Source organism: Cynocephalus volans, chromosome X (assembly GCF_027409185.1).
Source record: "Cynocephalus volans isolate mCynVol1 chromosome X, mCynVol1.pri, whole genome shotgun sequence".
In the NCBI taxonomy this organism is placed as follows: domain Eukaryota; kingdom Metazoa; phylum Chordata; class Mammalia; order Dermoptera; family Cynocephalidae; genus Cynocephalus; species Cynocephalus volans.
The window spans coordinates 71,652,798-71,680,367 of record NC_084478.1 but is presented as its reverse complement, the minus strand read 5'-3'; the positions used below and the strand labels follow the sequence as shown (position 1 = coordinate 71,680,367).

The 27,570-nt window shown below is 49.3% G+C and overlaps 1 protein-coding gene across 3 annotated transcripts; it reads right to left on the bottom strand.

Annotated features, from left to right (window-relative positions):
* Positions 1–256: 256 nt before the first annotated feature.
* Positions 257–27,536, bottom strand: OTUD5 (OTU deubiquitinase 5). Of its 3 annotated transcripts, none has more exons than XM_063083794.1 (10): positions 27,234–27,536; positions 26,187–27,055; positions 16,914–17,007; positions 8,718–8,782; positions 8,476–8,632; positions 8,229–8,377; positions 3,487–3,690; positions 1,836–2,037; positions 1,633–1,746; positions 257–1,306 (listed from the first exon to the last, which is right to left on the bottom strand). In XM_063083794.1, exons 2-10 carry the CDS (start codon positions 26,778–26,780, stop codon positions 1,182–1,184), a joined length of 1,704 nt encoding a protein of 567 aa, XP_062939864.1. In that variant the 5' UTR covers positions 26,781–27,055; positions 27,234–27,536; the 3' UTR covers positions 257–1,181. The 3 variants fall into 3 exon arrangements, with proteins under 3 accessions (XP_062939864.1, XP_062939865.1, XP_062939866.1); XM_063083795.1 differs by having other exon boundaries at positions 26,187–27,052; XM_063083796.1 differs by having other exon boundaries at positions 257–1,303; positions 26,187–27,536.
* Positions 27,537–27,570: the final 34 nt, after the last annotated feature.

The following is a 27,570-nucleotide window of genomic DNA, read 5'->3' as shown; positions in this document are numbered from 1 at the left end:
GTCCTCTGTTCCCATCACACTCCCAGGAAATGGAATAGGCAGGGGCAGGCACAGCAGGGAAAAGTGGAGCTTTTTTGGTGGTAACTGGTCCAGAAGGAAGTTTAATATGCAGCAAATCAAATATGAACTCCAGGCCCCCAGACAGACCCTACTGGAGAGCATTTGGACCTCAGAGGTCAAGCCAAGGCCGGTGTTATTGCTTCTTCCGCACAGAGGCCTGCCCACCCCTGACCCACACAGAACAGAACTGCTCAGAGACACTGACATTTGGTTTTATTGTGCCAAGGACATTACAGATGGTAGAACTTGTTAACACCTGCAGGGCACGGGTGCCCCATCTGCGGAGGCTGCTCCCACTCCCTACACTCAAATCCTGGGTGGCGGCCATGATCCCCCAAAATTCCAGAGAGACTGGTGGTGGTGGTGGAAGCAAAAGGAATGCAGCAAGGTCAGGGTTTCATTGTCCAAAGCCCATCTGACACCGGCCACCCCCATCCCCTGCCCCAGCTCACACCCTCTGCCCACCTCCACGGGGATGGAGGCCAGAAGACAGCAACTCACATCTTTGTGCCCCCTCCATGCCCCATGGCCTGCCTGCCCCCAAACCAGAGGGATGCCGCCTTCACAGAGTCAATGCTGTCGTCTACGTCATTTTTGATTGGTTGATTTCATGAGATAAAAGTACATTTTAATAAAGAAAAAAATCAAAATTGAAAGCTCAGATATTCTTGGGGTACTGGGAAGGGAAATTTCCCACTTCTTCCTCCCACCTCCCTGGCATCATTGTGGGGGGGGAGGCAGTGAAGTTTTCCTGATCTGGAAGGAATGGGGGGCAGGGAGACTTTCCTGTCTGAATGTCTCTCTCCTCTGGGGCTGCCTGGCTGCCGGTTGGTTTGTCTCTGTGTGCCTCTCGTCTACCTTCGGCACCCTTGCCCGAGTCCCCTGTGGAATGCAGGGATGGTGCTGAGCGGGGGGCAACAGGGCACATCAGCTGGTGGAGAGAAAGGTAGTGGTGGCAGCGATGAGAGGGAGTGCAGGGGTGGGCCAGCCAGAGGGAAGTGGGGAGAAGGGAAAAGAGGGGAGAAGGGAAGAAGGCAAGAGGGAAGAAAGACAAAGGTGGGGTGGCACCAGAGGGCAGGAGTGGAGGGGTTAGGAGATGGCATCCAGTCCCTGGGTCTCCATCAACTCTTGTCTGGGGGTGGGTCTCTGTGCACTTTGTTTTTCTTCATACTGTCTAGGTATTCCTGTTGGGACACTGCCAGCACCGATGCTAGGATCTCATCGTCATCCCAGTCATTCAGACCTGCTGGGCAAGAGGAAGAGGAAAAAGAAGACAAAGTGCTCTCAGCCTGCCTTCCTCTCACCCTTTGCTGATCCCTCGCTCTGGAGAAATCCCATCCAGGCCCCTCTCACTCCTTTCTCTAAGGAGGAGGCTTCCCCTACGTCTATGCAACCCACTGAGACCCGTTCTGGGACAAATCCCTTGGCCCTGAAAAATTCCCTCTAGCGCCTCACTTCTTTTCTTGGGGAGATAGCCAGAGGCTCCAGAAGTCCCGTCTTAGGACTTGCTGCTTCTTCCAGTCTCTCCCCATCTCCCAGCTGGCCCCTGTCCCCCCAACATAGGAGGCTTACCAAAGGCAGAGGGGGACATCTGCTGAATGAGGGCCCGGCACTCCAGAGCAGGGTAGAGGGACACGAGTGGGGAAGTAGCCCGGTCAGCCCCTGACGAGAACTGACTGCTTGTACCTGGGGCAGATGGACAGTCAGAGGCAGGGCTCAGGGCCCAGGCAGTGCCTCCTAACCCCAGAACGCTCCCCTGTGAGCAAGTCACTGACCTGGAGCACAGGGCGAAGGAGGTTTGGCAAGAGCTAAGACAGTGCCTGGGGAAGGGGGCTTGATGCCCAGCTCAGCATGCAGCTCAGGGTGCTCAGGGGATGAGGCTGAACTCCGCTGCCGTGGGGACCGGCTGCTCCACTCCTCCAGGCCACTGGAGGCTGCTGCTGTGGCCGAACTGCATGTGGCACTGGCTTTCCGGGGCTGCGATGGAGAAGGAAAAAGTGGTAAGGAGCAACACCAGTCACAACCCTCCTGTGCCCCACCCAAATGCTTGCTTTCTTCCCAGGATCCTGGTGATGATAAAGCTTCTACAAAGGTCACCGTCATTCCCACTCACACAGTGGACCACAGGGCTCCTCACAGGACAAAGGTCAAGCTCCTTAACCCCCTCTCACACTCCTATAAGTCAATCTGACAGGGAATCCTATTACCTCTGCCTTCAGTATAGATCCCAAATCCAACTCCTTTTCACCACCTCCACTGTCACCAGTCACCTGGACTTCTGCAGTAGTCTCCTTTCTGGTCCTCTGCTTCCTCCCTTACTCCCCAGACACTGTTCTACACTCAGCAGTCAGGGGGATCCTATTAAATCCTAAGTCAGATCCTGTCCCTCCTTTCTTACAACCCTCCCATGACCTCTGCCTCAAAGTAAAAGCCAAGGTCCTCACCACAACCCACAAACCCCTACCCACCTCTGACTTCACCAACTCCTACATTCTGTTCAGCTATACTGGCCTCCCTCTGGGCTGTGCCCAAATCACCCAGGGGTGCTGGCCCTCTGCCTTCCCCTGCACATGTGCATGCCTCACCTTCTGTAAGCTTGTGCTCAAACCTCACTTGTTTGGAGGTCTACCCTGACCACGCTATTTAATACTATGAACTCCCATCCCCACTCGGCCCTACTCATCCTCTTTACCCTGGCTTTACATTTTCATCCATAGCACCTCACAACTAATTTATTTATCATGTTTGTTTATTTTGTTTCACTCCGCAAAAAATGTGAGCATCACAAAGACAAGGACCTTGGCCTGCCAGGCTCACCAATGTCCCCCCATGCACTGAGAACAATGGTTGGCACAGGTTGGCAATAAGTATTTGTTGAACAAATTATTCAACTCTTGACAAACTCTACAATCACTCCAAACTCCCTGTGATTCCTCAGATTCCTGTTTGCCCCCTGCCCCCTCTGCACCCTAATAATTCAACCTTCCTCTGTGAAGAATGACCAGAGGCCCCACCTCCACTGGCCTCCCAGTCAGGATGAAGGGCCTCACCGATGAGTCTGTCTCTCTGAATAGATGGGATCATTGTGGGCAGAGCAGGCCGGATATGATTTTATAGCCTCAGCACAGAGCCTGGCACACAAGAGCATTCAACAAAAGCTTGTCTCTCTGAAGCTATCTGTCGCTCCCTTCGTGTCATCAACAGCAGTGGCTGCCCTCCCTCACACCTTGAGAGCTTGTTCTGTGCAAGTGTTGAGAGTTCCAAGGCACAATGCCAAGACTAAGGCCGAGATGAGTTACAGATGGGGCTGGGAGATATATCCCTCTCAGATATGAAAACCACTTAATTTTTTTCCTGCCTATTAGGGGGAAAAGCATGGGAACTAATGGGTTCTTGGCCAGGCCAGTGACAGAACCCATGACCCACCTGTCCAGGGCCGCGAACCTGGCGGGCCTGTTTCTCCTGATCCCGCAGCCATTGCAGATAAGATTCCCGAGCCACCTGCTCCTCAATGGCCTCATTTGTGGCCTCCCAGTCTGTGGCCCGTTTCTTGTCTTCCAGCATCTGCTGTTCAATCCATGATTCCTCCGATGTTTTTATGGCATTCTTCATCAGGGACTGCTCTGCAAACTGAAAAGAGGGAGAGAACAGGGATGTGGGGTAACACTCTGAACCTGGCCAAAAGCAAAGAGGGGTTCAGGGAAGTAGGACCAGAGGCTCCAGGAAAGAGGAAGCAGGGAGGCAGGTACTCTCATAAAGCACCAGACCGTCTATTTATCAGGGACTGGGGGAAAGCAGGCTGGGTTGTAGGACCTGTCATCTCAAACTCTTATACTTGGAAGCCCTGACTCCAGCCCCAAAGACGGCTCAACTGAGGCACTGAGTCTGGGGCAGCCAGGTGTCCTCCGGCCAAGGCCTTAATTTAAAGAAGCCCCATCCAGCAATTAATCAGTTTCATAATACTGAAGCCTTCCTCACATACGTTCAGATGGGACAAAGAGGAAAGAACACCTGAGAAGTTAGCTCTGTGTGCACAAGGTGGAAGGAGCATCTAAGCATGTAAAGGGTTGGGGGAAGCCATATAAATGTGTGAGGGGAAGAGGGGGCAGTATCAACATGATGTGAGGTGCTATGAGCTGTAGGACAGTGTATGAGAGTACTGTTTGTCAGACTGTGAGATACAACATTTTAAAAAATGAAATAATAGAGACTATTAGAGTATATCCCAGGGAATAAGTGTAAATATTGTTTTATGAAGCTTTAGTTACCATTATTTAAACATACATATATGCACTAAACACAAACGCATGAGTGTAATGATGTAAAATGTAATTTTCTACTGTGGATAATAGTAAAAAAAAAAAGTATGTAAAACTCTAAGTTAGAACAAGCCAATTAAAAAATAGAAAAAAAAAAAAAAATCTAAATATGCAATCCACCAAAGAAGACATACAGATGGCAAGCCTATGAAAAGATGCTCAACATCATGTGTCATTAGGCAATTAAAAATTAAAACAACACTACACACCTAACACAAGAGCTAAAATGCATAACACTGACAGTATCAATTACTGGGAAGGATGCAGAGCAATAGAAACTTTCATTCATTATGGTGGGAATGCAAAATGGCACAAGCCATTTTTTTTTTTTTTGCCTTTTTCGTGACCGGTACTCAGCCAGTGAGTGCACCAGCCATTCCTATATAGGATCCGAACCCGCGGCGGGAGCGTCGCCGCGCTCCCAGCGCCGCACTCTCCCGAGTGCGCCACAGGCTCGGCCCGGCACAAGCCATTTTGGAAGACAGTTTGGCAGTTTCTTACAAATCAAAATATAGTCTTACAAAACAATCCAGCAATCTTGCTCCTAGATACTTACACAACTGATCTAAAAACTATGTCCATACAAAAAAGTGCACACACAAGTTTATAGAAGCTTTATTCATAATCATCAGAAACTGGAAGCAACCAAGAATGTATTTCAGTAGGTGAATGCTTAAACAAACTGTGGTACCTCCATAAATGGAAGAAAGAAAGAAACCAGCTAACAAGCCATGAAAAAACATGGAGGAACTTTAATGTATACCACTATCTGAAAAAAGAGTTTGAAAAGGCTACATACTATATGCTTCCAATCATATGCTAGTCTGAAAAAAAGAAAAACCAGAGACAACAAACAGATCAGTGGCTGTAAGAGGAGGGAGGAAGGAAGAGGTGAACATACAGAGCACAGGGAATTTTAACGGCGGTGAAACAATTCTGAATGATATGGTCATGGTGGATACATGATGCTATGCATTTGTCAAAACCCACAGAACTTTACAAAACAAAGAGTAAACCTTAACATTTGCTAGTTGTCAAAAAGCTCAATTAGGAGGTCAGGGATCCCAAAATGGAATGCAGAATGTGACAAAAAAATCTAAATGTATTACAAATGTAAATGTAAACCTCACTGAAGGGGGTGGGGGAAAACTAGGTGACCTAAATCACTCATGAAATGGAGTCCTTAACACTAAAGGTAAAAGGAACTGCACATAGAATTGTACTATAGTTGATAAAGTTGTTTTCCATGGGGGTACAGATTAACAAGTTTGATACTACTATATGTGTATATGGAAGTGAGCAGGTAAGTAAATGGATTACAGATGGTGGGAGCCAGGTTTCTCACTGTTGGAGTGGGAATTTATAGATGGACAAGGGGAAGCAGCTAGAATGATGCATATGGTAAGGGGTTAGAATTGGAGACATCAGTAAGAACTCATGTTTAGTTTAATACAGATACAGATGGATACATATATAGAAATAGTTATAAGATATGTATGTACACATGTTAGTATACATACAGATCTCATTGCTGTCAGCTGAGAAGGCCAACCTAGTAGTGAAGAGCATACTCAGCACCTAGATCTTGGTTTCTAATAACATTCTCTAATAAAAGGTTCCAAAGATTCTTGGAGAAATGGCTGATTCTAGGAGTAGGACAGGAAATAAACAAGATGAACCTGGGGCACCTTGTGGCACCAGAAAGTAAAGAAGTACTTTTAAAAATAATTGGAATAATTTGAGCAACAAAATAAATAAAAGTTGTATAAAATAAATAACCGTAAGTCTATACTGATATAAATAAATGATTGAATAAATTAAGAAATGTGGGACAAGGGCCGGGCCGTGGCTCACTTGGGAGAGTGTGGTGCTGATAACACCAAGGCCACGGGTTCGGATCCCTATATAGGGATGGCCCGTTAGCTCACTTGGTAGAGCGTGGTGCTGACAACACCAAGTTAAGAGTTAAGATCCCTTTACCAGTCATCTTTAAAAAAAAAAAAAAAAAAAAAAGAAATATGGGACAAGAGAAAGATCTCCCTTGCAGAGGAATTCCACATGATTTACACAGATACTGTGCCCTCAAGGAGGTGGAATATGACCCCCATTTCTTAGGGGTCAGCTGCACCTGCACTTAGTGACTTCCTTCCAAACAGTACAGTATGGAAAAGATGGGAAAGAGTAACTTTACAGTGGATAAACCTGGCAAACACTACTCTGCCAGGTGGTCAAGGACAATATCAACAGTCATAAATCACATTCACAGTATATCTCCTTGATATGATGTAATGAGCATGGCACTTTACTGTTGTGATCTTCCTCCCTAAAACTCATAAACCCAGTCTAATTGTGAGAAAAACATCACACAAATTCCAAAAGAGAAGCTTCCTACAATATAGTTGACCAGTACTCCTTAAAACTGTCAAGGTCATCAAAACAAGGCAAGTGTGAGAAACTGTCACAAACAAAGGAGCCTAAGGAGGCATGACGACTTTAGTTAACAACGATGTATCAATATTGGTTCACATATTGTAACAAATGGACCATAGTCATGAGAGATGTTAATAATAGCCAAACTGTGAGCAGAGGGGAGGGGGACAGATGGGAATTCTGTACTATCTTCTCAACTGTTCTGTAAATATAAAACTGTTCTAATCAATTAAGTATATTAATTAAAAAAAAACTTAAAACACTCAAATTTTTAAAGAAAGAAAAAGAAACTGAGCGATCAAACCAGGAAAAGTAGTGGATGAATCTTAAGTGCATGGTGTTAAGTAAAAAAAGCCAGTTTGAAAAAGCTACATACTGTATGATTCCAATTATATGACATTCTAGAAAAGGCGAAACTATATAGTTGGTAAAAAGATCAAAAACAAAAGCACGGAGAAACTGTCACAGCCAAGAGGAACCAAAGGGGACAAGACAACTAAATGTAATATGATATCCTTAGATGGGATCCTGGAACAAATAAAGGTCATTAGGGAAAAACTGAGGTAACCTGAATAAGGTACGTCTTTAGTTAATAACATACCAATATTGGTTCATTAATTATGACAAATGTACTATGGTAATATGTTAGTCACAGTTATATATGGGAACTCTTTGTAATATCTTCACAATAATTCTGTAAATTTAAAATTTCTAAAGTTAAAATCTTATTAAAAACAAAACAAAACAAAAAACCCTATGTTGAATGAAGGGTGTGTTGGTGTCAGGGTATGTTTCCTAAAATGAGGCAGGGGTACTTTCTGTTTGTAGGAAGTGAAACCTGAATAGATGATATCAAAATCCCCAACAGATGACTATTTATGAGAGAGAGAGTATGAGATGTATCAGTGTGTGCTGAGAAAATGCACTGCCACATTCTGAACACCTTCAAGGTCCCAAGCCCAGTGGGGAGATTCTATCAGCCAAGCTGCCGGCCCAGAGTACTTGTACAATCTACCCCACATCCCACAGCCAGTAAGCAGTGGGGCCAGGTCTGCACTCCAAGTATCTGAGCACAGCTGTCTGTAACTGCTATGAGTCTGGGAGGAAAATCCACGTGGATGACAAGACACACAGACTAAGCCCTGGCTCCCAAATAGGACTCAATATCCTAAAATGCGAGCCCTCAACAGGCACAAAAGACAGGTGAGCCAGCTCACAGACAGGCAAACCAAGACCACAGAATGAACCCCGAGAGATCACTTCAGGTAACTCCCTAATTTTACAGAGGTGAGACCTCAGGAGAGAACCAACCAGAGAGGTGACAGGATAGTTTCCTGGGCTAAGGACAGAACTGAGACTCCAACAGAGATTTCTGACCTCTATATATAGTAGCCATCCTGCGCATAGGAGTCCACTTACCCCTGGTTTGAATGATGGCAGGCCCAGCCCCACACCAATGGTGGCCTTGTTAGGATTCACCACTGAATTATAGTGGATATTCCGATGGTAGCTGACACGGATGGGTTCATCCTCGTTTTGATGGATCCCATGGAATGTGTTGATGGGTTCTACAGAGAAAGAGAAGGAGGGAGCATCCACAGTGTGCCAGGTATGGCAGGCTCAGATAAGGTGCCATTGGTCCCTTACCTACCCACCACAGAAGTACCTGTGCTGTATTGGTACACCTCCACAGGACGGTTGTACATCTCCGCCATGGCCTGCATCTCAATGTGGTTGCCATGGCAGTTGTTTTTCCGCTTCCGGTTGATGTAGGTGGTGAAGTCCTCTGTGACATAGTTGGAGAAGTAGTCAGCATTCTTCATCTGCAGAACAGGTTGGAAGGTCAAGGTCTGTTTGGAGGAGATCCTCCCACCCTGCCCCTGCCCCAAGGCCTCCCTGAGGTCTCACCAGATAGTCCATGCAGTGCTTTCGCACAACCTCATGCATGTCCTGGTCTCCATACACCTGGTCAGCTAAGAGGACAGACAAAAGGAGAGGCTGGAGTCAGAGCTGCCACCAGAGAAGAGTTCTGAGTCATGAAACATCCTTGGGGGAGGGAGGGCAAGGGGACCAGGGAAACTCCCTTTTCTACCCCAAGGCCTAGAGAGTTCTTGCCCTTGTGGGCTGAAATGGGGTTATGGGAAAAGAAGCAGGCAGCAACAGTCATGAAGAACAAGACAGTGCAGGTGAAAAGTACACAATCACAGGCCTCTCAGGCAGATGACTTCGTCTAGGGAATACTTGGACACTCAAACAAATCAGTAACATTCTAAGTCCCATAAGTGACTGAGCACCACTGATTCCACACCCCCCTTCACTTTCCACATGAGGAAACTGAGGCTCAGGGAGTTTGTGGCTGGCCCAGGATCACAAAGAGTCAGTCAGTGACAGAATCAACTCTGGAATTCAGTTTTCCTGACTCCCAGGAGTCAGCATGGCCTGTATAGGTTAAAAGAAAAAAAAAAGAAAAGAAAAAACTGGACTCTAAGCCCAGTTCTGCAAGATACTAGTGAGCTAAGTGACCAGAGACAAGTAATCCAAGTGTTCCAAGCCTCATATGCCTCATCTGTAAAATGGGTACAAGGTGGATAACAACCTGGCAGACCTCTTATGGGGATTCAATGAGCTAATGGGTATAAAGTGACTAGCACTGGGCTTCGGACATAGTAGTCACTCAGTAAATCAGAGTCCCCTTCTCCATAGTGAGGCCTGAATGAGGAGGGGTACTATGAAGGTGACAGAGGTAAGTAAAATCCTGACCCTGCCTTTGAGGAGCACAGTCTAGTAAGAGAGATAAGACACACATGCACCTAACTTCAGCTTAATTCAGGAAGGGCAGGTTGTAGCCCAAATGGTCCAGGTGTCATGAGATTTGGTCAAACTAAGGTGAGAAGGAACCAGGCTTCCTGTGCCTCTCACTTGAGGATCTTCACACATGCCGTTCCCTCTCTTTAGGAGGCTCTTTCCATCCTCTTCAGCTGCCTACTTCTCAAACACCAACGTGTTCTTTAATACAGTTCCCCACCCTCCAGGTAACCTCCGCCACCAGGTTTATCAAAGGTGTGCACAGAGTTCTGCCTAATCACACTGGGCTCCCACTGAAGGCAGAGGGCAGTTCACACCTAAGTCCACCCCCAGCTCAGGGCCCGATACAGTAAAGGAAATCAGGAAAGTGTGCTGAGCGGATGGATAAGCTGGGGGAGTCAGGGAGCTTTTCTTCCTGGGAAATTAAAGTGGGCTTGAAGATCGGGCAAACTTGATTTCCACTAGTTGAGACGAAGAGGGAATTTCCCTTTCTTTCCCCAGAGGACCACTGCTCTGAAGGGATCTCCCTGGGGCACTGGGTAGGGTCAGGTCACGCAGGGAACACTCCAGAGTTCTTCCATGACCGTCAGTCTACCTCTCCGAAGAACTGTTGGAAGAACGCCTTCGCTTCCCTTTCCCTCCCTGGAGGGTTCTGTGAGATAAGGAGAGAAAGGCTGCTCTGAGATAGAACATGGGGCCCAGGCCTGTCTCAAGTCCTCTTGGAGGTGGAGAGACCTGAGGGGTGAGAAGGAATGGGGGCTGTGAAGGCGGGAAGGGGTAGCCCCTTCACCGATGTAAACAAGGATGTGGGTTCTGTGGCCACACTCTCCCCCGCCCCCCAGTGGCACTTCCAGCAAGTCACATGTCCTGTGCACAGGCTGGGGGCCCTTGCTGCTGCCTTTCTTAGAAGCCAGCACCACAAAGCCCACTGTGGCTGCCCGAGCTGCTTGAGGAGCTATTTCTGTAGGCTGAGCTTGGGGTGCCGGGAGGCAGTGCTGTCACAGTAAACAAGAACTAAGATAGGAGTGAAGGGGTTAAATAGGGTTCGGCCTGCCAGGCTCAGGGAGAAAACTTACCGCCTATGGAAGGGTCAATTGTCATTTCCAGGCCTGGGGGCTCTGCCAGAGCTAGATGCAGGAAAATGGGGAGACTGTGGGACAGGGAAGGGAGCTGGGAGAGAACTGCATAAGGTTCTCCCCCATTTCCCTGCCAATGACCCCTCTGCCTGGCAGAAAGGCTCTGCTGCCTCCTAGCTGTGGGGCACTGGACAAAGGCCTTTAACCTCTCTGGGCTGAAATGTCCTCATTCATAAAGTGGGGACAGTAACTCTTCCTCTTACAGGGTATTGTCAATACTACAAGGGAAGGTTTACCAAGCACCTGCGGCATAGTAGGTGGTCAAGAAACAGGAGCTCCATTTGTCAGGAGGACAATGACTGGCTCATATTGCTAGCTACCCAAGTCAGCCAGAATGTTGCCAGAACCACTTATTAAGCCCTTCCTCATTTCTGTTGCACTTCCTTAGCCAAAGGAAAGTCCCAAATGCAGAGCCTAGACTGTCTCTCTTCTTGCAAGCAGAACTGGCTCTCTATCTTTACTGAATCCAAAGGTCCAGTCTACCTTCTGTGCCCTAGTTCAAAACTTCAGCAACCAAATTAATATCAAATTGCTGATACAGGTTTCACAAAACAGGGTCCTTAAGTATGAGCAGGCTATGACACTTATCTGTAAAACGTAAAATATCACCTTCTCTTCTCAATCCTACGATGCCACTGATAAGTGATATGGTACAACATGTATTTAATCACAGCTTTTAGAGGTGAACCCATCACACTGATTATAAGATATACCCTAATTTTGGAATCATTAATGTGGAAAAAAATGTGCATCTCTGAACCAAGGAAACAGCAATAGGACTTCAACAACAAGGGAGAAGGATTTCTTCAGGGATATAAGGCAGGAAAAGCATCTAGCACAGAGCTAAGAACAAAATAAGTACTCAACAAAGATTAGCTTTTCTAACGTTCCTAGCCCCACCTCTGTCCTACAGAGAGCCTTCCTCCTCCCAGAAGGTTGGTACATGGGGGTGGGGGTCAGGCTGGACTTCCCTATGGGGAGGGCCCCAGGTTGGGGGAAAGAGAAGCCCAACTGACCTGAAGAGGTAGGGGAATTCAGAGAACTTGTTTTGACAGAAACTGAAACTCCTCCTCTTGCTGACGCTGCACTTGTGGGCAATCTGCACCTGCTCTCCCCTTGCAGAGTCCGGCTGAAAGGGGGTCCCTCACTACCCCACCTCTGTTCTCATCCAAAAAGGGCTCAGAAATCCTTAGCACAATACTACAATTAGTTCCCCTAAAGACTTTTCACATTCTAACTCATTCGATCCTCACCAAAAAATCCTACTTTATGCCTAGGAGGGATACTCAGATTTAGAAATGTGGCATAGCTGGCCCAAGATCTTACATGTGGGGGGAGAAGGTGAGGCCAGGCTTTCAAGGGGTAACCGCTGGCCCCAGATGACATCACCACCCCTACCCCAATCCAGGTATCACCTTAGCCACTTTACTCCCTGGGGCCAGGCCTGATCCTATCTGCCTCAGTTTCCCCACCAGCATAAGCAGGAATCAGCTGGAACCCAGGAAAGTCTTAGGAGTGGGCAGAGATTACAAATATCAGGGGCTGTACCCCTCCCTAAGGCTACAGAGGTCAGCATGAACCTTACCCCAAAACACCCCACTTCTTTCCTTTCTCTGAGCATACAGAGACGCCAGAATAGAAACACACATATGTACACACATACAGCCAGCAAGCCTGCCACAAATGTGCCCTGAGGCCAAATACCTACACAACAAACCTCACAACAGAGAACTATCACATCCCACGAGCAGATGCCTTTGCTACCAACCAGGAAAGGCTGAAGGCTGGAAAAGATGTGAGGCTGTATAAACTGAGGAAACCCCCACCCACCTCCTTCCTAGCCTTTGCCAGGGGTGTGAGTGGGGTAACTAATAGCTCCAACAGACTTGCCTCAACTTCTCTCCTCTACCACCTGGGGGAAGTCCTTCCTCTTTGTGTTCCCTAAAATATAACCAATATCCACCCAGAGTTATGGAGAGAAGCAAGACAAGAGAGCCTGGATTATCTTTCTAAAGAAGTTTAAGTACAGGGTCCTACCATTTGCTTTAGAGGCACCTGAAAACTACCTATTCTCCAGGTTGCTGCCTGCCTGCCTGCCTGCTAGAAGAGCCACAGCAAGTTCTGCTAAGGACAGAAAAGGAAGATTGGTGTCTGCAGGGAACCTAAAAACAAACCACACAAATGTGTGTACACATGGTAGGGGGGAGATAGGGACCTGGTCTGCTCCCCACGCCTCTCCTGGTCCAGCAGGAACCCCAGTCCCACTGAGGAGATGAGCCAGGAAAAAGGCCTCGCCTGCCTGTCAAGCAGCTGTGGTGTGACCTGGTCCGTGGCCCCACTACTCCAACTGGCACACCCTCAGTGGGAGAAACAAAGAACTTGGCCCCCTTGAAAGCCTGGTCTCTGAGACGTCTGCTCCTCTGCTCAAGGATTCCTGCGGCAAAAATGGGAAAACTGAAAGATGCAGGGCAGAGAAAGGCTGAAGGAAGCTGGCATACAGGAAATGGCCCATGGGAATCTTCTCCTTCTGTGGCCTGGTTCAACATCAGACATTGATGTTCTGACACTGGCTGTGTGACCTAGATAGACAGGGTCTTAGCTTTCTCATGAGGCTTCAACTTCCCCATTTATAAAACAGTCAAAATTGATCTAAGATCTATCCCTCCCAATGTTCACTGTCCATGTTCCAAACCAAAGGCCCAGGGGAGGGGGCTTGGCTAATGTTTCTGGGCCCCATTGCTGTAACACACACAGCCCAGCCGCTCCCCTGTGGCCCATGCAGATACACCCACATGGCCTCCGTTTTGCCTACAGAGGCCAGGACCAGAGCCATGGCCAGGGGCAGAGGTTTCTGCTGAGTCAAAGCCAAACGGAGAGAGGGAGGGAGGAAGAGACGCAGACTCATGTTTCCAGGAGGAGGTTATCTAAGCACAGCAGGGGCAGGGTGGGCCACAGGATACCTCTGTGACTCATGCTCCCACCTCCATTCCACCCAAGCCTTCACTGGTGTTCATAAATCTCCAATGGAGGTAGTGGGAGAGAACTGGGAAAAAGCAATGGATACTGGTTTGCACAGGGGACACCCAGACCTCAAAGGCAAATCAGAAGGCAGAAAGCCACCTGCCTCAGGATTCCCAACAGTACAAGGCCATGTGCTCCTGGTTGGAGGAGGTGAGCTAGGCCCAGAGAGATCAAGGAACACAGCAGAGGTCACCCAGCCATTTGGCAGCCAAGCTAAGAAGCTAGGGCTCCTAGGATTATAGGAAGAATGTATCTTTGGACACCTCTGGGTTCTCATGCCAGCTCTACCACTAATGAACCTGGGCATGTCATTTCCCTTTACTTTTTTTTTTTTTTTTTAAAGATGACCGGTAAAGGGATCTTAACCCTTGGCTTGGTGCTGTCAGCACCACACTCTCCCAAGTGAGCCAACCGGCCATCCCTATATAGGGATCCTAGGGATCCGAACCCGTGGCCTTGGTGTTATCAGCACCGCACTCTCCCGAGTGAGCCATGGGCCGACCCCGTCATTTCCCTTTTCTGAACCTCACCTTCTCACCTGTCTCATGGGATAATGATCCAAATTTTGCAGATCAGCCGGAAGTACCTAGCCAAATGCCTACCACACAGCAGGGGTCACTGAAACAACAGAGTGCCCTCTATGTTTGCACCCCGTCCCCAACTCCAACTCTCAGCTATGTGCTCCTCCCACTATTCAATGCATGGTAGGAAGGAAGAGCCTGCAGGCCTTTGCACTAGAGTCTAAGTGACTGCCATCTGTCCCTGTCCAGGCTAGGTTGGAAACGGGGGTGGCAGAAAGCCTAGGGACAAAGTCCTCCTCCCAGGCACATGTACTGTGCACTCTACACCAAGGAAACCTCTAGATGAGGCCTAGAGACTGGGGCCATGTACTTCTGGGGAGAGGCCATGGAACTTCTGAGGTTTTACACAGAAAAGCTGAGAGCAGCCCAGTTAGGGGAAATGTGTAGCCATAGCACTGATAAGGAAAGGCCTTCAACCTGCCGTGGTCAGCTCTTCCTGTAAGCTCAGGCCCCTTACTGGAAGGGCCCAGTGGGTGGATGGGTTAGGGGGTATTTGGGGAGAACAGCTAGATAGACGCACATACACATAAATACTGCTCTTGATACAGGTTACTGCACACGACAGGACCTCACTAGCCCCAAGGTCTACCACAATGACCACCCGAGACCCAGATGCCCAGCTGCAATCTCTAACCCTAACTCCACCAGCAGCCCTTCTTGCTCCACATCCAGCCTGATGTCTTGACACAGGGCTTCGCACCTAACAGGCCCCCATCTATTCTTTCTTTACCTTCCTTCTGTTCAAAATACCCCCAAATCCAGCTCTTTCTCTAGGGAACACCCCAGGGAGAACACAACTTGAGCCAGAGGGGTAGGACTGAGATTTTTTTCCAGCCCAACAGGGCTCATTGCCTAAACCTCTTCTGCTTGGTAGAAGGAGGAGGTAACCACTTACCCCATCTAACTTTCTTTCACCCATTCAAAAAACATTTGTGGCTCTGAGGCACCACTGAGAACAGCATCCGGCTTTACCAATGCTATTGTTCCACGATGGTCTACTATGTGTCAGGCGCTAAAGGGATTTACCAAAGTAACCTCATTAAACCGTTACAACACTGGGGTCTTTTAGCCCCATTTTACAGATGAGGAAACAGGCTCAGAGAAGATCTGTTTGCCCAAGGTCACAGCAAGAATCGGTGGCACAGCCAGGAGTGGAGCCTGAACCAGTCCAGCCCACCAGTAGACATGGGAGGTACCCACAGGCTGAGAGAATAACAGACCCAGAAAGAATGAAAGGAGCCCTTGAGAATCATCACCATTTTGCAGATGGGAAAATGGAGGCTGAGGGTCACACAGCAGTTATGAGTCAGGGCCAGAACTAGAATATGTATCTTCTAACTCCCAGCTCAAAGCTCCTATCTGAGGGCACATTTCCTCTGTAGGTATCAGAGCCCCAAAGGAAGGATCAGGTCACACTCCTAGCTTTCCGTTCATACTAGCATAGGACCTCACATCTACATGCTGGGTCACAGATTCAGGGCCAGGAGGGTCTCAAAGAACTAGCTCAGACCGGATAACAAATGGTACTAAAGAATTATCAATTTTGCTGGGCACAATAATGGCATTTTGATTACGTTAAAAAAAAAAAAAAAAAAAAAAAAAGAGGGCCGAGCCCGTGGCGCACTTGGTAGAGTGCGGCGCTGGGAGCGCTGCGACGCTCCCGCCGCGGGTTCGGATCCTATATAGGACTGGCCGGTGCACTCACTAGTTGAGTGCCGGTCACGAAAAGGACAAAAAAAAAAAAAAAAGAATCTGGATCTGTCAGAGAAACACAGAGAAATATTTACAAATAAAATGATCGAATGTCAGGGTTTTGCTTTAAAAATACTCGTTTCAGGGGAATGAGAAAGAGTGGGCAGGATAGTGATAAAACAAGGCTGGCCATGTGTTGATGACTATTTTAAAACTGGTTGATGGATACATAACAGTTCACTATTCTCTCTACTTTTGTGTAAGTTAAAAAAAATTTCTATGATAGAAGAAATGTATAAAGATCTAGTTTGATACTCCCCCCCCCCACACACACACAGATGGGGGAAAGAGAGACCCAAAACGCACCAGAGACAGGATCTGGGTGCAAACCCAGGTGTCCTATATCCCAGGGTCACAGCAGTGTGCTGTGGTTAAGAGCATGGGCCTCCAACTAATCTAACCCAGACTCCGAATCTCAACTCTACCACATCCTATCTATTTGACCCTGGACAAGTCACTCCTCATCTCTGAGCCACTTTTGTCATTTGACAAATGGAAGCAACAATAGTCCCTACACTCATCTAGCTTGAGAGAGAATTAAAAGCGTTTCCTGTAGTGCCTGACAGAAAAATCTGTCCCTAAGTGATGTTATTTTCTTTATCACTATTATTGCTATTATTATTACTCTTGCACCACCACACTGTCTCACGACCCGGAGGTAGAGGCCAGATGCTAACTTAAGTCTGGGTCCTGGAGTCCCTAAAACATCAGCTAACTCTGCCTCAACCCTGTCTCAGAGGCTACTCCTGATAACTGGGACACAACTCAGGGGCAGCCCTAAGCCCTAAAGAGCTGAGGCAGAGACTCACCTACAGCCCGGAAAAGACAGGCGCCATCCTCCTTCATTTGCTTGATGATGAAGCCTTTCTTGTCTCGTAGGGCCTTTTCAAACCAGTGCTCCTGCTGGAGGAAAGAGGTGGGAGTCAGCAACGGGGAAGGTCTGTACCCCCTCCCTCCCTGGGGCCCTGCCCTCAAGATCCTGAAAGGCCCAGATGATTGCTTGACCACTCATGCCCATGGAAAAGGAGGAGACCCTTTCTTCTAGGGAATCATTCACTGGGTGAGCATAAGACTTGCTCCCAGAGGGGTCCCAAGTGCCCCGAGAGCAGAGGCCCCACCTGCCTTCTAACCCCTGTTGACTGTTCAGGGCCTAGCCCAGGCAGCCATATTCCCTCAGGCAGCCAGAGGCCCAGACCCAGTAAGTGCCTGGGTGGATAATCTGGCTCTATTTCAAGGAGTTTCACCTAGGGGAGATGTTAAAGAGGGAATGACTGGCAAGAACCTAGATCCTGAACCCTATGTATAGCTAGACAATTCCAAGATATACTGTATAAGGCAAAAAGGGTGCAAAGTATGATCTCATTTGTGATTGAACACATTTACATATACATACATTTACATATATATGTTACATATACGATCCACATACATATACGTTTATACACGATATATGTAAGTGAATACAAACACATAAGCACACAAAATTGGGAAGGCTAGACAACTAAATAGTATCCCTAAGTACGGATATTACAGGTGATTTTACTTCACCTTCCCTCTTTATAAAGGTATGCAATCCCTCATCTAAAATTCCAAAATCCAAAAAGCTTTGAAAATCAAGTCTTTATCTAACTTATTCGCATCATAACCTGACCCGAACTGACCAGACTCTATTTATCCCACCTGGGGGTGAATAGTCAAACATTTCAATGCAAAAAGGTGTTTGATTATGAGGTGCTGCCCCAGATCCCACTGGAGGTGTTACATAATACAAAGTATACACACCAGATGACTTTTCTAAATTCTGAAATTCTTTTAAATTTCAAAGCACATCTGGCCCTGAAGGTTCAGGTTAAGTGAACCTGAAAAACGCGTATTTTTTTATTTAAAAAAAAATACTGACCACATACCACTTAAAAAATTTCCCATTTCAAAACAAAACAAACCAGAAGCAGCAGACCTTTCCTGGGCTCCTCACGCCCTCTGCTGGCCAGAAGCAGCAGCCTACCTGACCCAGCAACAGGGCTGGAAACTAGAGTCCCAAGCCTGTTCCTTGGGGACACCTCCATGCCCAGGGATTTATAGAATCCAGGCTAATGCTGACCAGACAGAAGGGCCCACCTCTCTGCAAGGCCATTTTCGCCCAGCTCAGGCAAGGGGTGGAACCCATCCCCCAGGAAAAGCAGGGGAGAGGAATCTCTGGCAAAGTAGTAAGCACAACGTTTGGAGGCAGAGAGCCTCTGGGTTCCAACCCCAGCTGTCACTCACTTGCTGCCTGATTTCAGGTAAGCCACCTCAACTCACCAAGCTTCAGTTTCCTATCAAACGGGGGATATGTGATCTACTTGATGGATCTGTCAAGAGGCTCAGAGGATATTATAACACCAAAGTCAAGGGTCCAAATCACCAGCCAGCTCAGAGTTTAAGGACCTGAGAGGGTTTGTAAGTGATGCACCATATACTGGTAAGGTGGTCACCAATCGCAGAAGTGGAAAGACCAGCACAGAGAGATGATGTACAACTGAGAGGCCCTCAGAAAGCCCTAGGTGAGTAGTTGAACAGGAGGGGATAAAGAGGGGGTGACAAGGGAATACCTGGCCAGTCCTACCATCAGGGCCCATATCCCAAGAAGGTGTGGCTGGATTTCCAGAGATGACAAAGGCACATGAAAGTCCTTAATAGGCTTCCATGGGCAGCACAAAGACTTCTGTTTGTGCACAACATTCCAGTGGTCCACGTGCCCCTCCTGTCCCAGAGGCTGTGGAATAGCACACTCCAGACAGTTTCCCCCAAGTCCATCCCTTCCCCATGGGGCTAGCCATCTCCTAGAACCATGGGGCCTGCCCCATCCAGTGGTCTCCAGCAGGAAAGCAGCAACTGTAACTATAACCTCGGATCTGACAGAAGAAAGAGTTCTTTAAAAAAAAAAAAAAAGGGGGGGGGGAGAACACAGCAACTTCCTGCCCCCCAGGTGTAGAGGGAGGGGAAATAGAGAAAATAAAGAGAGATCAAAGAGGAGGAGGAGGAGGGGATCCTACCTATTCACCCAACAAAGATGTATACCAAGCAGCTACTGAGTCAGATCCTGGGCTGAGCAATGAGGACAGAGAAACGAATCAGACTTGGTGTCTACCCCGGATAAGCTCACAAACTGCTAGGGGAGGGCAAGGGAAACAGAGGACAACCACACACATTGTAATTAGGGCTGAGAGGTGAACGTGGGGTACTGTGAAACAGAGGAAGGAACCTGACCCAACCACTAAGGCTGGCACCTGAGAGGAGGTGCCACCTGAGCAAAGGATTAAAACACCAAGACCTCCAGAAATGCTTAATTGGATGAGAAAAAAAGTCACTTCTGCCACAAAGCACCAGGGATGTCCGGAGCCCAGCAACGAGTTCAGAAGAGCTAAAGTCCTGGGTAGGACTAGGCAGGTAAGCAGGAAAGCACCAGAAAGAAAGATGAACTCACATAGCCAAATGCCTGCCCAATACCAGGTGCCAGATGCAAAGGGTGACTTCGTTTAGTTGTCCTTACCATTTTACAAAGGCAGAAAGGAGCTAGGGTTTGGGCACTAGCAATGTCTAGTGTAGAGGCACCAAGGGAGGCTCTGTGAGCCACAGCATGCAGGCATACCTGGCAGCCTGTCCTGGGAAAATCCTGGTTGGGCCCTAAAAATGAAGGACACCTGGGTAGACCCCTTGCGCATGCAGGGTTTGGGTCCTAGGGCAGTCAGACTGGCATCTTGGCCTGGATCTAGAAGCTGGATCAGTAGTCATCCCCTGGCTTTGGCACCAGCAGCCTTAAGAGATTGGGCCCTGGCTCTTCTCTCCCTCCCTTTGAGGAGAAAATGTTTAGGGAGGGGGATTGGGGGATAGCTCAGGCACATATAAGCTTAAGCTACATCAATGCCCTGGCCTGAGGTTAAGCCCAGGCCCTGAACCTTGCAAGACCACTGCTGAGACTGTGGGAGAGTCTCTCCACAAAAAGGCTGGGTGAAGCTCTCTGACACCAGTGTATCCCTGGAGATGAGGCAAGACACTGCAACCTACTGGTCTAAAGGCCCAAGAGAAGTTGCAGCAGACTGTGGAACCCAACTGACTTAGATTCCAATCTAGCTCCACCAATTATTACCCATGTGATGAACTGCCACATGTTTTTCTGAGCCACAGTTCTCCAATCTGTGAAATGGGGATAAAAAAACCTCCCCAAAATAGGAATACTGGGCAGACTCAAATACTACAGGACTTTGCTCAGTAGGACACCACTTAATGAGTTCCCTTCTATTCCCTAGAAGGGAAACTAGAACATCTCAGTAGTAGGCTGAATAATGTCCACCCAAAGATGAGACCCTAATCCCCAGAACCTGTAAATGTTACCTTATAATGAAAAAGGGTGTCTGCAGGTGTGATTAAGTTAAGGCTCTTGAGATGGGGAGATTATCTCAGGGTATCTGGTGGGACACAAATGTAATCACAAATGTCCTTATAAGAGAGAGACAGAGGGAGATAGGATAGAGACAGAGAAGGAAACCACACACACACAGAAAAGAAAGTGATGTGAAGAGGGAAGCAGAGTTGGAGTGATGCAGCAACAAACCAAGGAATGCTGGCAGCCACCAGAGCTGGAAAAGGACTGGATTCTCCTCTAGAACTACTGGAGGGAGTGCAGCCCTGCCAACACCTTGATTCTGGCCCAATGAAACTGACTTTGGACTTCTGGCCTCCAGAACTCTGATGGTTTAAAACAAATTTCTGTTGTCTTAAACCATCGTGGTAATTTGTCACAGCAGCCACAGGATACTAATACAAACCCCTTATAGCACTCCTCGGTGTTTGAGCTCTAGGGCCTCATGGCTGTGAGACAATATGGCATGGCTTCCACTCTTCAGGATCTACCTCCCTAGCATCCTCCCAAGGAGGGGGTTAGAATTAAGGCAGGGGCCTGGGATCCCCCCCAGCCTGGGTAGCTGCTGACCTTTCATATGGATAAATGAGCTGCCACTGAAGGGGGGAGTGGGCAGGGGAAGATGGCAGCAGCAGTGGCAGCTCATGGACAGATGTCTTCTCAGAGCCCATGGCCAAGAGGTGTTTAGTATTCTGGGCCTTACAGCTCTGTCCCAGCAACCCTGATGCCAAAACCTTCCCCTCCCCCCAAACACCCAGGAACACTGGCTCAGCTCCATGAGCAAAACAGAGACAACCCATCCAATGAGAGAAACAGACAGACACACTGCTCTCTAAGGACCAACACAAGCCCTCCAGAGCAGAAGAAGGGGAGAACAAGTCCCCAACCTATTGCTGGGCCATTGAGAAAAGGGAGATTAAAAAACCCCAAGATCTTATTATGCAGCAATAGAAAGGAATGAAGTACTGATACATGTTACAACATGGATGAGCCTTGAACACATTATGCTAAGTTAAAGAAGCCAAGTCACAAAGGACCACATGTTGTATGACTCCACTTATATGAAACATCCAGAACAAATTAATCAAGACAGAAAATAGATTAGTGGTTGCCAGGGGCTGGAAGGGGATGAGGGGATAATGGCTAAGAGGTGCAGGGTTTTTTGGGGGGTGATGGAAATGTTCTAAAATTGTGATGACGGATGTGAATAAATACTTTATACTGGTGATTTTTATGGTATGTGAATTCATTTCAATAAAGCTGTTAAAAAAAAAAAAAAAAAAAACCATATACCCAACGGTCTACAGCACCAACCAGGGTGAAGGATGCTGAACAGTGCTTGAAATATCATGGTACATTCCCCAAAAGGCAACACATCTCCAAAAGCCAAGGGTCTCACTTAAACCTTTCATTAAGGGTGGGGGAGTGAGGAGCAGGAAATTAAAGAGATCACAACTTGCTTCAGAATAATGAGTCCAACCTCCCTCACCACTACCCATATTTCATAGATGGAGAAACCAAGACCAGCGAAGGCAACTGCCCAAAGACCACACAAAAGTCTAGTGCAGAAACTGGACTCAATTCCATGTTGTCTGGACAGACCACTTCCTGCTTCCCCACCAGTTAACTACCCAATTCCAGAAGGAGTAAGAAGAGCCCAAGGAATTGGAAGGTTCCTAGATGCATGATGGGGCTTTGCTACCAAAAACTGGTTACTAAGAGTGGACAAAGGCTCCTAGGAAGAATCAAGATGACCCTGGAGTAAACAGCCCATCCTGGATAAGAGGAAGAACCAGCCAAGGTCCAAGGTGGGCAAGGTCAGATATTCACGAACTCAATAACCCTGCACATGGATGGACTTTTGGGAAAAAAGACAGCTGAGAGGGGAAGTAGTTCGCCTAAAACCATAAAGCAGCTAAGCAGAAGACATGTGGGTCTGAACTCAAGCCTGCCTGACTCCAAAGCCCAAACACTTTCCACACACAACTCTACCTCTCCACATTATCCAGCAGGCCCCTCAAAGAGGAAATCCCACTTAGCTTATCCACTACAGCACAGCTGGCCACAAAAATTGCTGTCAACCCTGAGCCTCACACTGAACAGGCTACTTGTACTGCCCACCAAGCTTGGATGGCTGGAAGGGAACAGACCAGCAGGGAAGACAGGGGAGGAACCCAGTTCCACCACAAAGAACACCTACCATTCTCTGTCACCTCCAGGTCCAGAGGGCTTTGGACAGACTTCCCTAAAATACCAAAGTTAAACGACACCTCACTAGCACCTTACCTGACCGGTGAGGAAACAGGCCCAAAGTGCATAGGCAGAAGCTATTCTAGTTCATCCAGCAAAGTCCCAACACCCAGGCACCCTGACTACAGTGCCAGGTTCAGCTGCTTCTACCACTTCAGCTTGCACGCCCTCTTCTCAAGAGCTCTGTGGGGTCCCCAAGCTCACGATGCTTACAAGCCATCCTTTTCACAGGGTAGACTGTCAGCAAGGAAGCCACACCTGGGAAAGGAAACCCCTGATATCACCACCTCCCCAGCACCTGGACTCCAGGGTGCCAAAGACTCCTAAAGGGAGTAAGGTACATTCACAGAATTGGGACAAACAGGAAGCCCAAGTAGTCAGAACCCAAGACCAGATTTACCATCCAGACTCCCTCTCAACAATTCCCCTCTTCCCAAGGGATCCAACTAGCCTTCAGGCTACAAGTGCCCTGGTGACAGCTCAGGACCAAGAATGGAGTGACAGAAAGAATCTCCCCTCTTCCCATCCCAAAATGTCCCAAGTTGGACCAAGTGGGGCAAGGAGAAGAGGAGCATTTTCTTCCTCCCTTTGTCCTAAGAAGCGGGAGGACAAAAGACCTCTCCTCTGTTACTGGGAAGCACAGGCTTCATTAGCCCAGAGCTTTCTTCTGTGTTCTCATGGGGACAAGTATAAGGGAGGGACGGGGGGTGGGGACAATAAAGAGATCTTCTTTGAGACGCCATGGCAGCACAGGACCTTTTTCCTCTCTGTCCCTGGGACCAGGGATGTATTGCTCCCTATTTCTGTGGGGGAGGAAAGTGACTTTACCCCAACCAAGGAGAGGAGAAACAACTCCTGGTCCTGACCCTGTGACTCCAGATGATTTATCCTGCCAGAAATGATTGGTGGGAAGGGAATAGGGGATTCAAGACAAGGCCCTGGCCCATGTGAAGTACAGATTTACTTGGGCCAAGGGGGAGAGGGATGTTGGAGAATTTCCCTAGAGTGGGAATGTCCCCAACCCCTCACCCCCATCTTTGGGAAGATAAAAGCTTGTCAAAGGCAGTTCAGACAGAACACGAGGGTACTTAAAAAGTTCATGGAAAGACAGAATTTAAAAATAATACAAATCTTTCCATGAACTTTTTAAAGATCCCTCATATCTCATATCTTCCTAACCCTGGAAGCGGAGAGCAAGCATAGCTGCATCAGGAAAAGACTCAGAATCTCTCCCAGTTCCAGAGGAGAGGCCTCAGACTCCACATCTCCAGGATCTGGCAACCTTCTCGTAGAAGACAGAGGGACCTTCTTGGCACTGGCCATGAGGAGGCTCAGGGTAAATGGTTCTTAGGACCCTGATGAACACTCAGGTCCTTCTGTCCAGTGGGGAAGGCCACCGGCCACACTGAAGATGACCTCATGTCACTCTCCCTAGTGATAAAGCCTGGTGTGGTAAGAGCAGAGCCTCATGGCCAAGGGGGAGTTTAGGCCCCAGTCCCTAAGGTGAAAGTCCCAAGGGGAAGCTCAGGCCCCTGGGAAGAGGCTCAGACTTCTGACAATTCCACCCTACCCATGTCTCTGATGGGAGTGGGGGGATCTTAGGCTCAAGTCTCCAAGGCAGGAAATCTTATGTCCCTAAAAGGCCCCTATGACTAAGATATGTGGTGTGGTGTGAGGTGACAGTCAGTGCCCTCAAGGCAGATTCAGGTCTCAGGTCCTAAGGTAGGGAACAGGCCCTCACACACCTGAGGTAAAGTTCAAACCCCTGTGGGGAGACTCAGGACTCTGTTCCTCAGAGACCTTAAATCCATGCGCCAAGGTGAAGGTATTAGGGCTCAGTTCTGCGGGGGAGTACTCCTGCTCCTGAGGGGCACCTCAAGTTCATTGAGTAGGAAGCTTGGACCTTATCTCTAGAGACACAACAGTCACTGGGGTATGTACAGGTCTCCTGTCCCTGAGGGAAAGCTCAAATGTCCTTGGCAAAGTGGGTCTCAGACCCTTGAAGGTAGGCTTGGATCCACAGGGAGGCCTCAGACATCATCTCTGGAATCCCATGTTGCCCATGTCCCCTGAGGAGTGGTCTCAGGCTCAAGTTCTCAAGGCAGGGGTCGTATGTCCCCGACAAGAAACTCAGGTCTTTGAGGGGAGGCCCTCGGATCCCTGTTACAGAGGGAAAGACAGGATGTTATACCCCCCAGGTGTGTCTCAGTCCCTTATAATTGGGGTGGGGGGGTCTCAGACCTCCAAGAACATTCAAACACCAATCCCTGAGGAGAAAGGTCTCCTAAAGACCTCACCTTGCCTGAGACCTCTGCAGGGAAACCACTGAAGAGACCTCAGACCTAGGCTCTAAAAACCCCAGTTCACAGGCATGAGAATATGGGGCCCCAGCATCCAAAGCTCTGAGTCTCGCAGGCGTTGGTGGTATAGTGGTTAGCATAGCTGCCTTCCAAAGCTCTGAGTCTCATTTTCTTGAAAATAAGTTCAGAACCTTGGAGGGGTTGGGAGGCAGGCAATGGCCCATCCTTTAAATGAAGTTTAAGGTTCTGGAGAGAAGTTCAGACCCTTCTCTCCAAGGAGGGAGGTCTCAAGCCACTGACAGAAAACATAGATCCGATAAGTCTCTGGTCCCTGGGTGTTGGTTTTGGCCCCTGTCCCCAAGGGAGAGGGAATCTTATCTCCCTGAGAGCTCTCACACCCCTGGAGGAAAGCTAAGAAGATCCTTCTCTCTAAAAGCCATAGGTTTGTGTGGGTCTGTCACGCCCTATAAATCCAGAAGAGGGAGTCTCAGGCCCCTGAAGGCAAGCTTAGGACCCTTGAGGAGATCTCGGCCCCACTGTTGAGTGGTCCTGTGCCATGTCATCTTACAAAGAGGAGGACTGTCCTATATGCAGAGTATCTCAGACTCTTAAAAGGGTTTTTAGGTTCCTTGGGGATACTCAGACTCCATCTCTGAGGTCTCCACATTATTTGAGTTCCCTGGAGGGGGAGTCTCAGAGTCTTATCCCGTAGGAAAAGATCTCAAGCCACTGAACACAGACCTAGGTCCCTTAGAAAAACCTTTGTTACCCCCTGAAACTCCCCCTCAGGAGGCGCTCATTTCTGCTTGTGTCTGCTGGGGAATTCCCACCTATTGGCCCTACAAGATGAGATCCGGGGGCCTGGAACGACTGTAGGCCCTAAAAGAGGTCTCGTACCCCATCATTAAGTCCCTGACCTTACCTGGGGCCTCTAACCCCAAGCCCGGGGAGAGAGGGTGGAGGAGTGGAGGAAGAAAGACAGTGTGTCATGCTCCTACCACCACAGAAGAGTATCAAACACTGAAAGAAGAGCTAGGTCACTCGGGGCGATCTCTGTCTTCCTTGGGTCCCTTCTCAGTCTGAGGGTCCCGTATGCCACACCCGCCCATCCCTCACCCCCCAGCCCTTACCTGCTCGACAGTGGCAGGGTCCATGGCCTCGATGCGCGCTGCAGCTGCTTCGTACTCGTCTTCACTGTTGTACCCTGCGCCAACCTCCTCACGCTCTGGACTACCCCCACCAACCGCACCAACCCCGGGAGCTTGACGCCGCCGCTTGCTGTGCCCGGGCCCCGAGCAGCAGCCACCCACGCCTACGGCACCACCCACGCCCACCACCACGCCCGCCGCCCCCACACCCGCCGCTCCTGCGCCCAGCGCGTCACCAGGACCGCCGCCGGGACCACCAGGACCCCCGCAGGGAGGCGGAGAGGCCTGCTGTGGCCGGGGACCCGCCACTGCGCCGGGCGGCACCGCGAGCGCCCAGCGGTGAAGAGCGCCCGGCGGCCCCGGTAGCGGACCCTGGGGCGGTGGCGATGCTCGGGGACGGGCCCCCACGACGCCAGAGTCACGGTCGCGGTCGCCGCCGCCCACGCCCGTGCCACCGCCGCCCACGCCCACACCCCCGCCGCGCCGCGGCGCCGGGGGCAGCGGCCCGGGCGGCGGCGGCTCGTTGGCCGGGTCGGCGTCGGGAGGCGGTGGCTTCTTTTTGGGGAGAATAGTCATGGCGGCACCGCCGAGGACCCCCCAGCAAACCCGGCGCGCAGCACGCCGGGAGAGAACCCGGATGAGGGGGCTACTGTAGTGCGCGAAGCACGACGGGAACAGCGAGACGCGGATAAAGGGATCGAGGCACCGGTTCCAGAACCGTCGGCAGCGAGCGGGTCACGCCGGGAGGAGAACCCGGATGTGAAGTCCAAGATGAAGGAACCGCAGCGAGTTTGTCGTAGCCTTCTCTCCCAGTCCAGCAAGTTTATTGCTACGCTCGTTCCGGCCTTCTGCTTCAAAGGAAACAGAACCAAAACAAGTACCCCTTCGCCCCTCCCTCTCGCAAGTTGTTGGGCTACCGGGTGGGGTCCCCCGGGCGCTGCGCACGCGCGCCAGGGCACAGCCCCGCCCCTCGCTCGGAAGTACGTGAGCAAAATCGCCGCCGCCGCCACAACAACTGCGGACACCAACCAATCGAAGCTGCTGCGTGGGCCCTCGACGACGCCCAGGGGCCAATCAGAGACGACCGTTCGCCCTCCTGTGTCCTCCGTCTCGGATTTCAGTCAAAGTCGGCCCCCTCGTTCGCAGCCTTTCTTGTCTTCGGCCCCGTCCTGCTCTTCACTTCTCTCCCTGAGGCTTTGACTCCCAGGCGTGGGTAGTGCGAAAGGACAGCGTGGCCTGCCCCGTGCACAATAATAAAAATGCCTCCTCTCCAGACTCCCAACCTGAACACTGTCAGCCGGACTGACTGGAAAATATCAACACTCCCAGAGTATAGCATTCCCCTGTAGCGTCAGTTCCGGTCCCA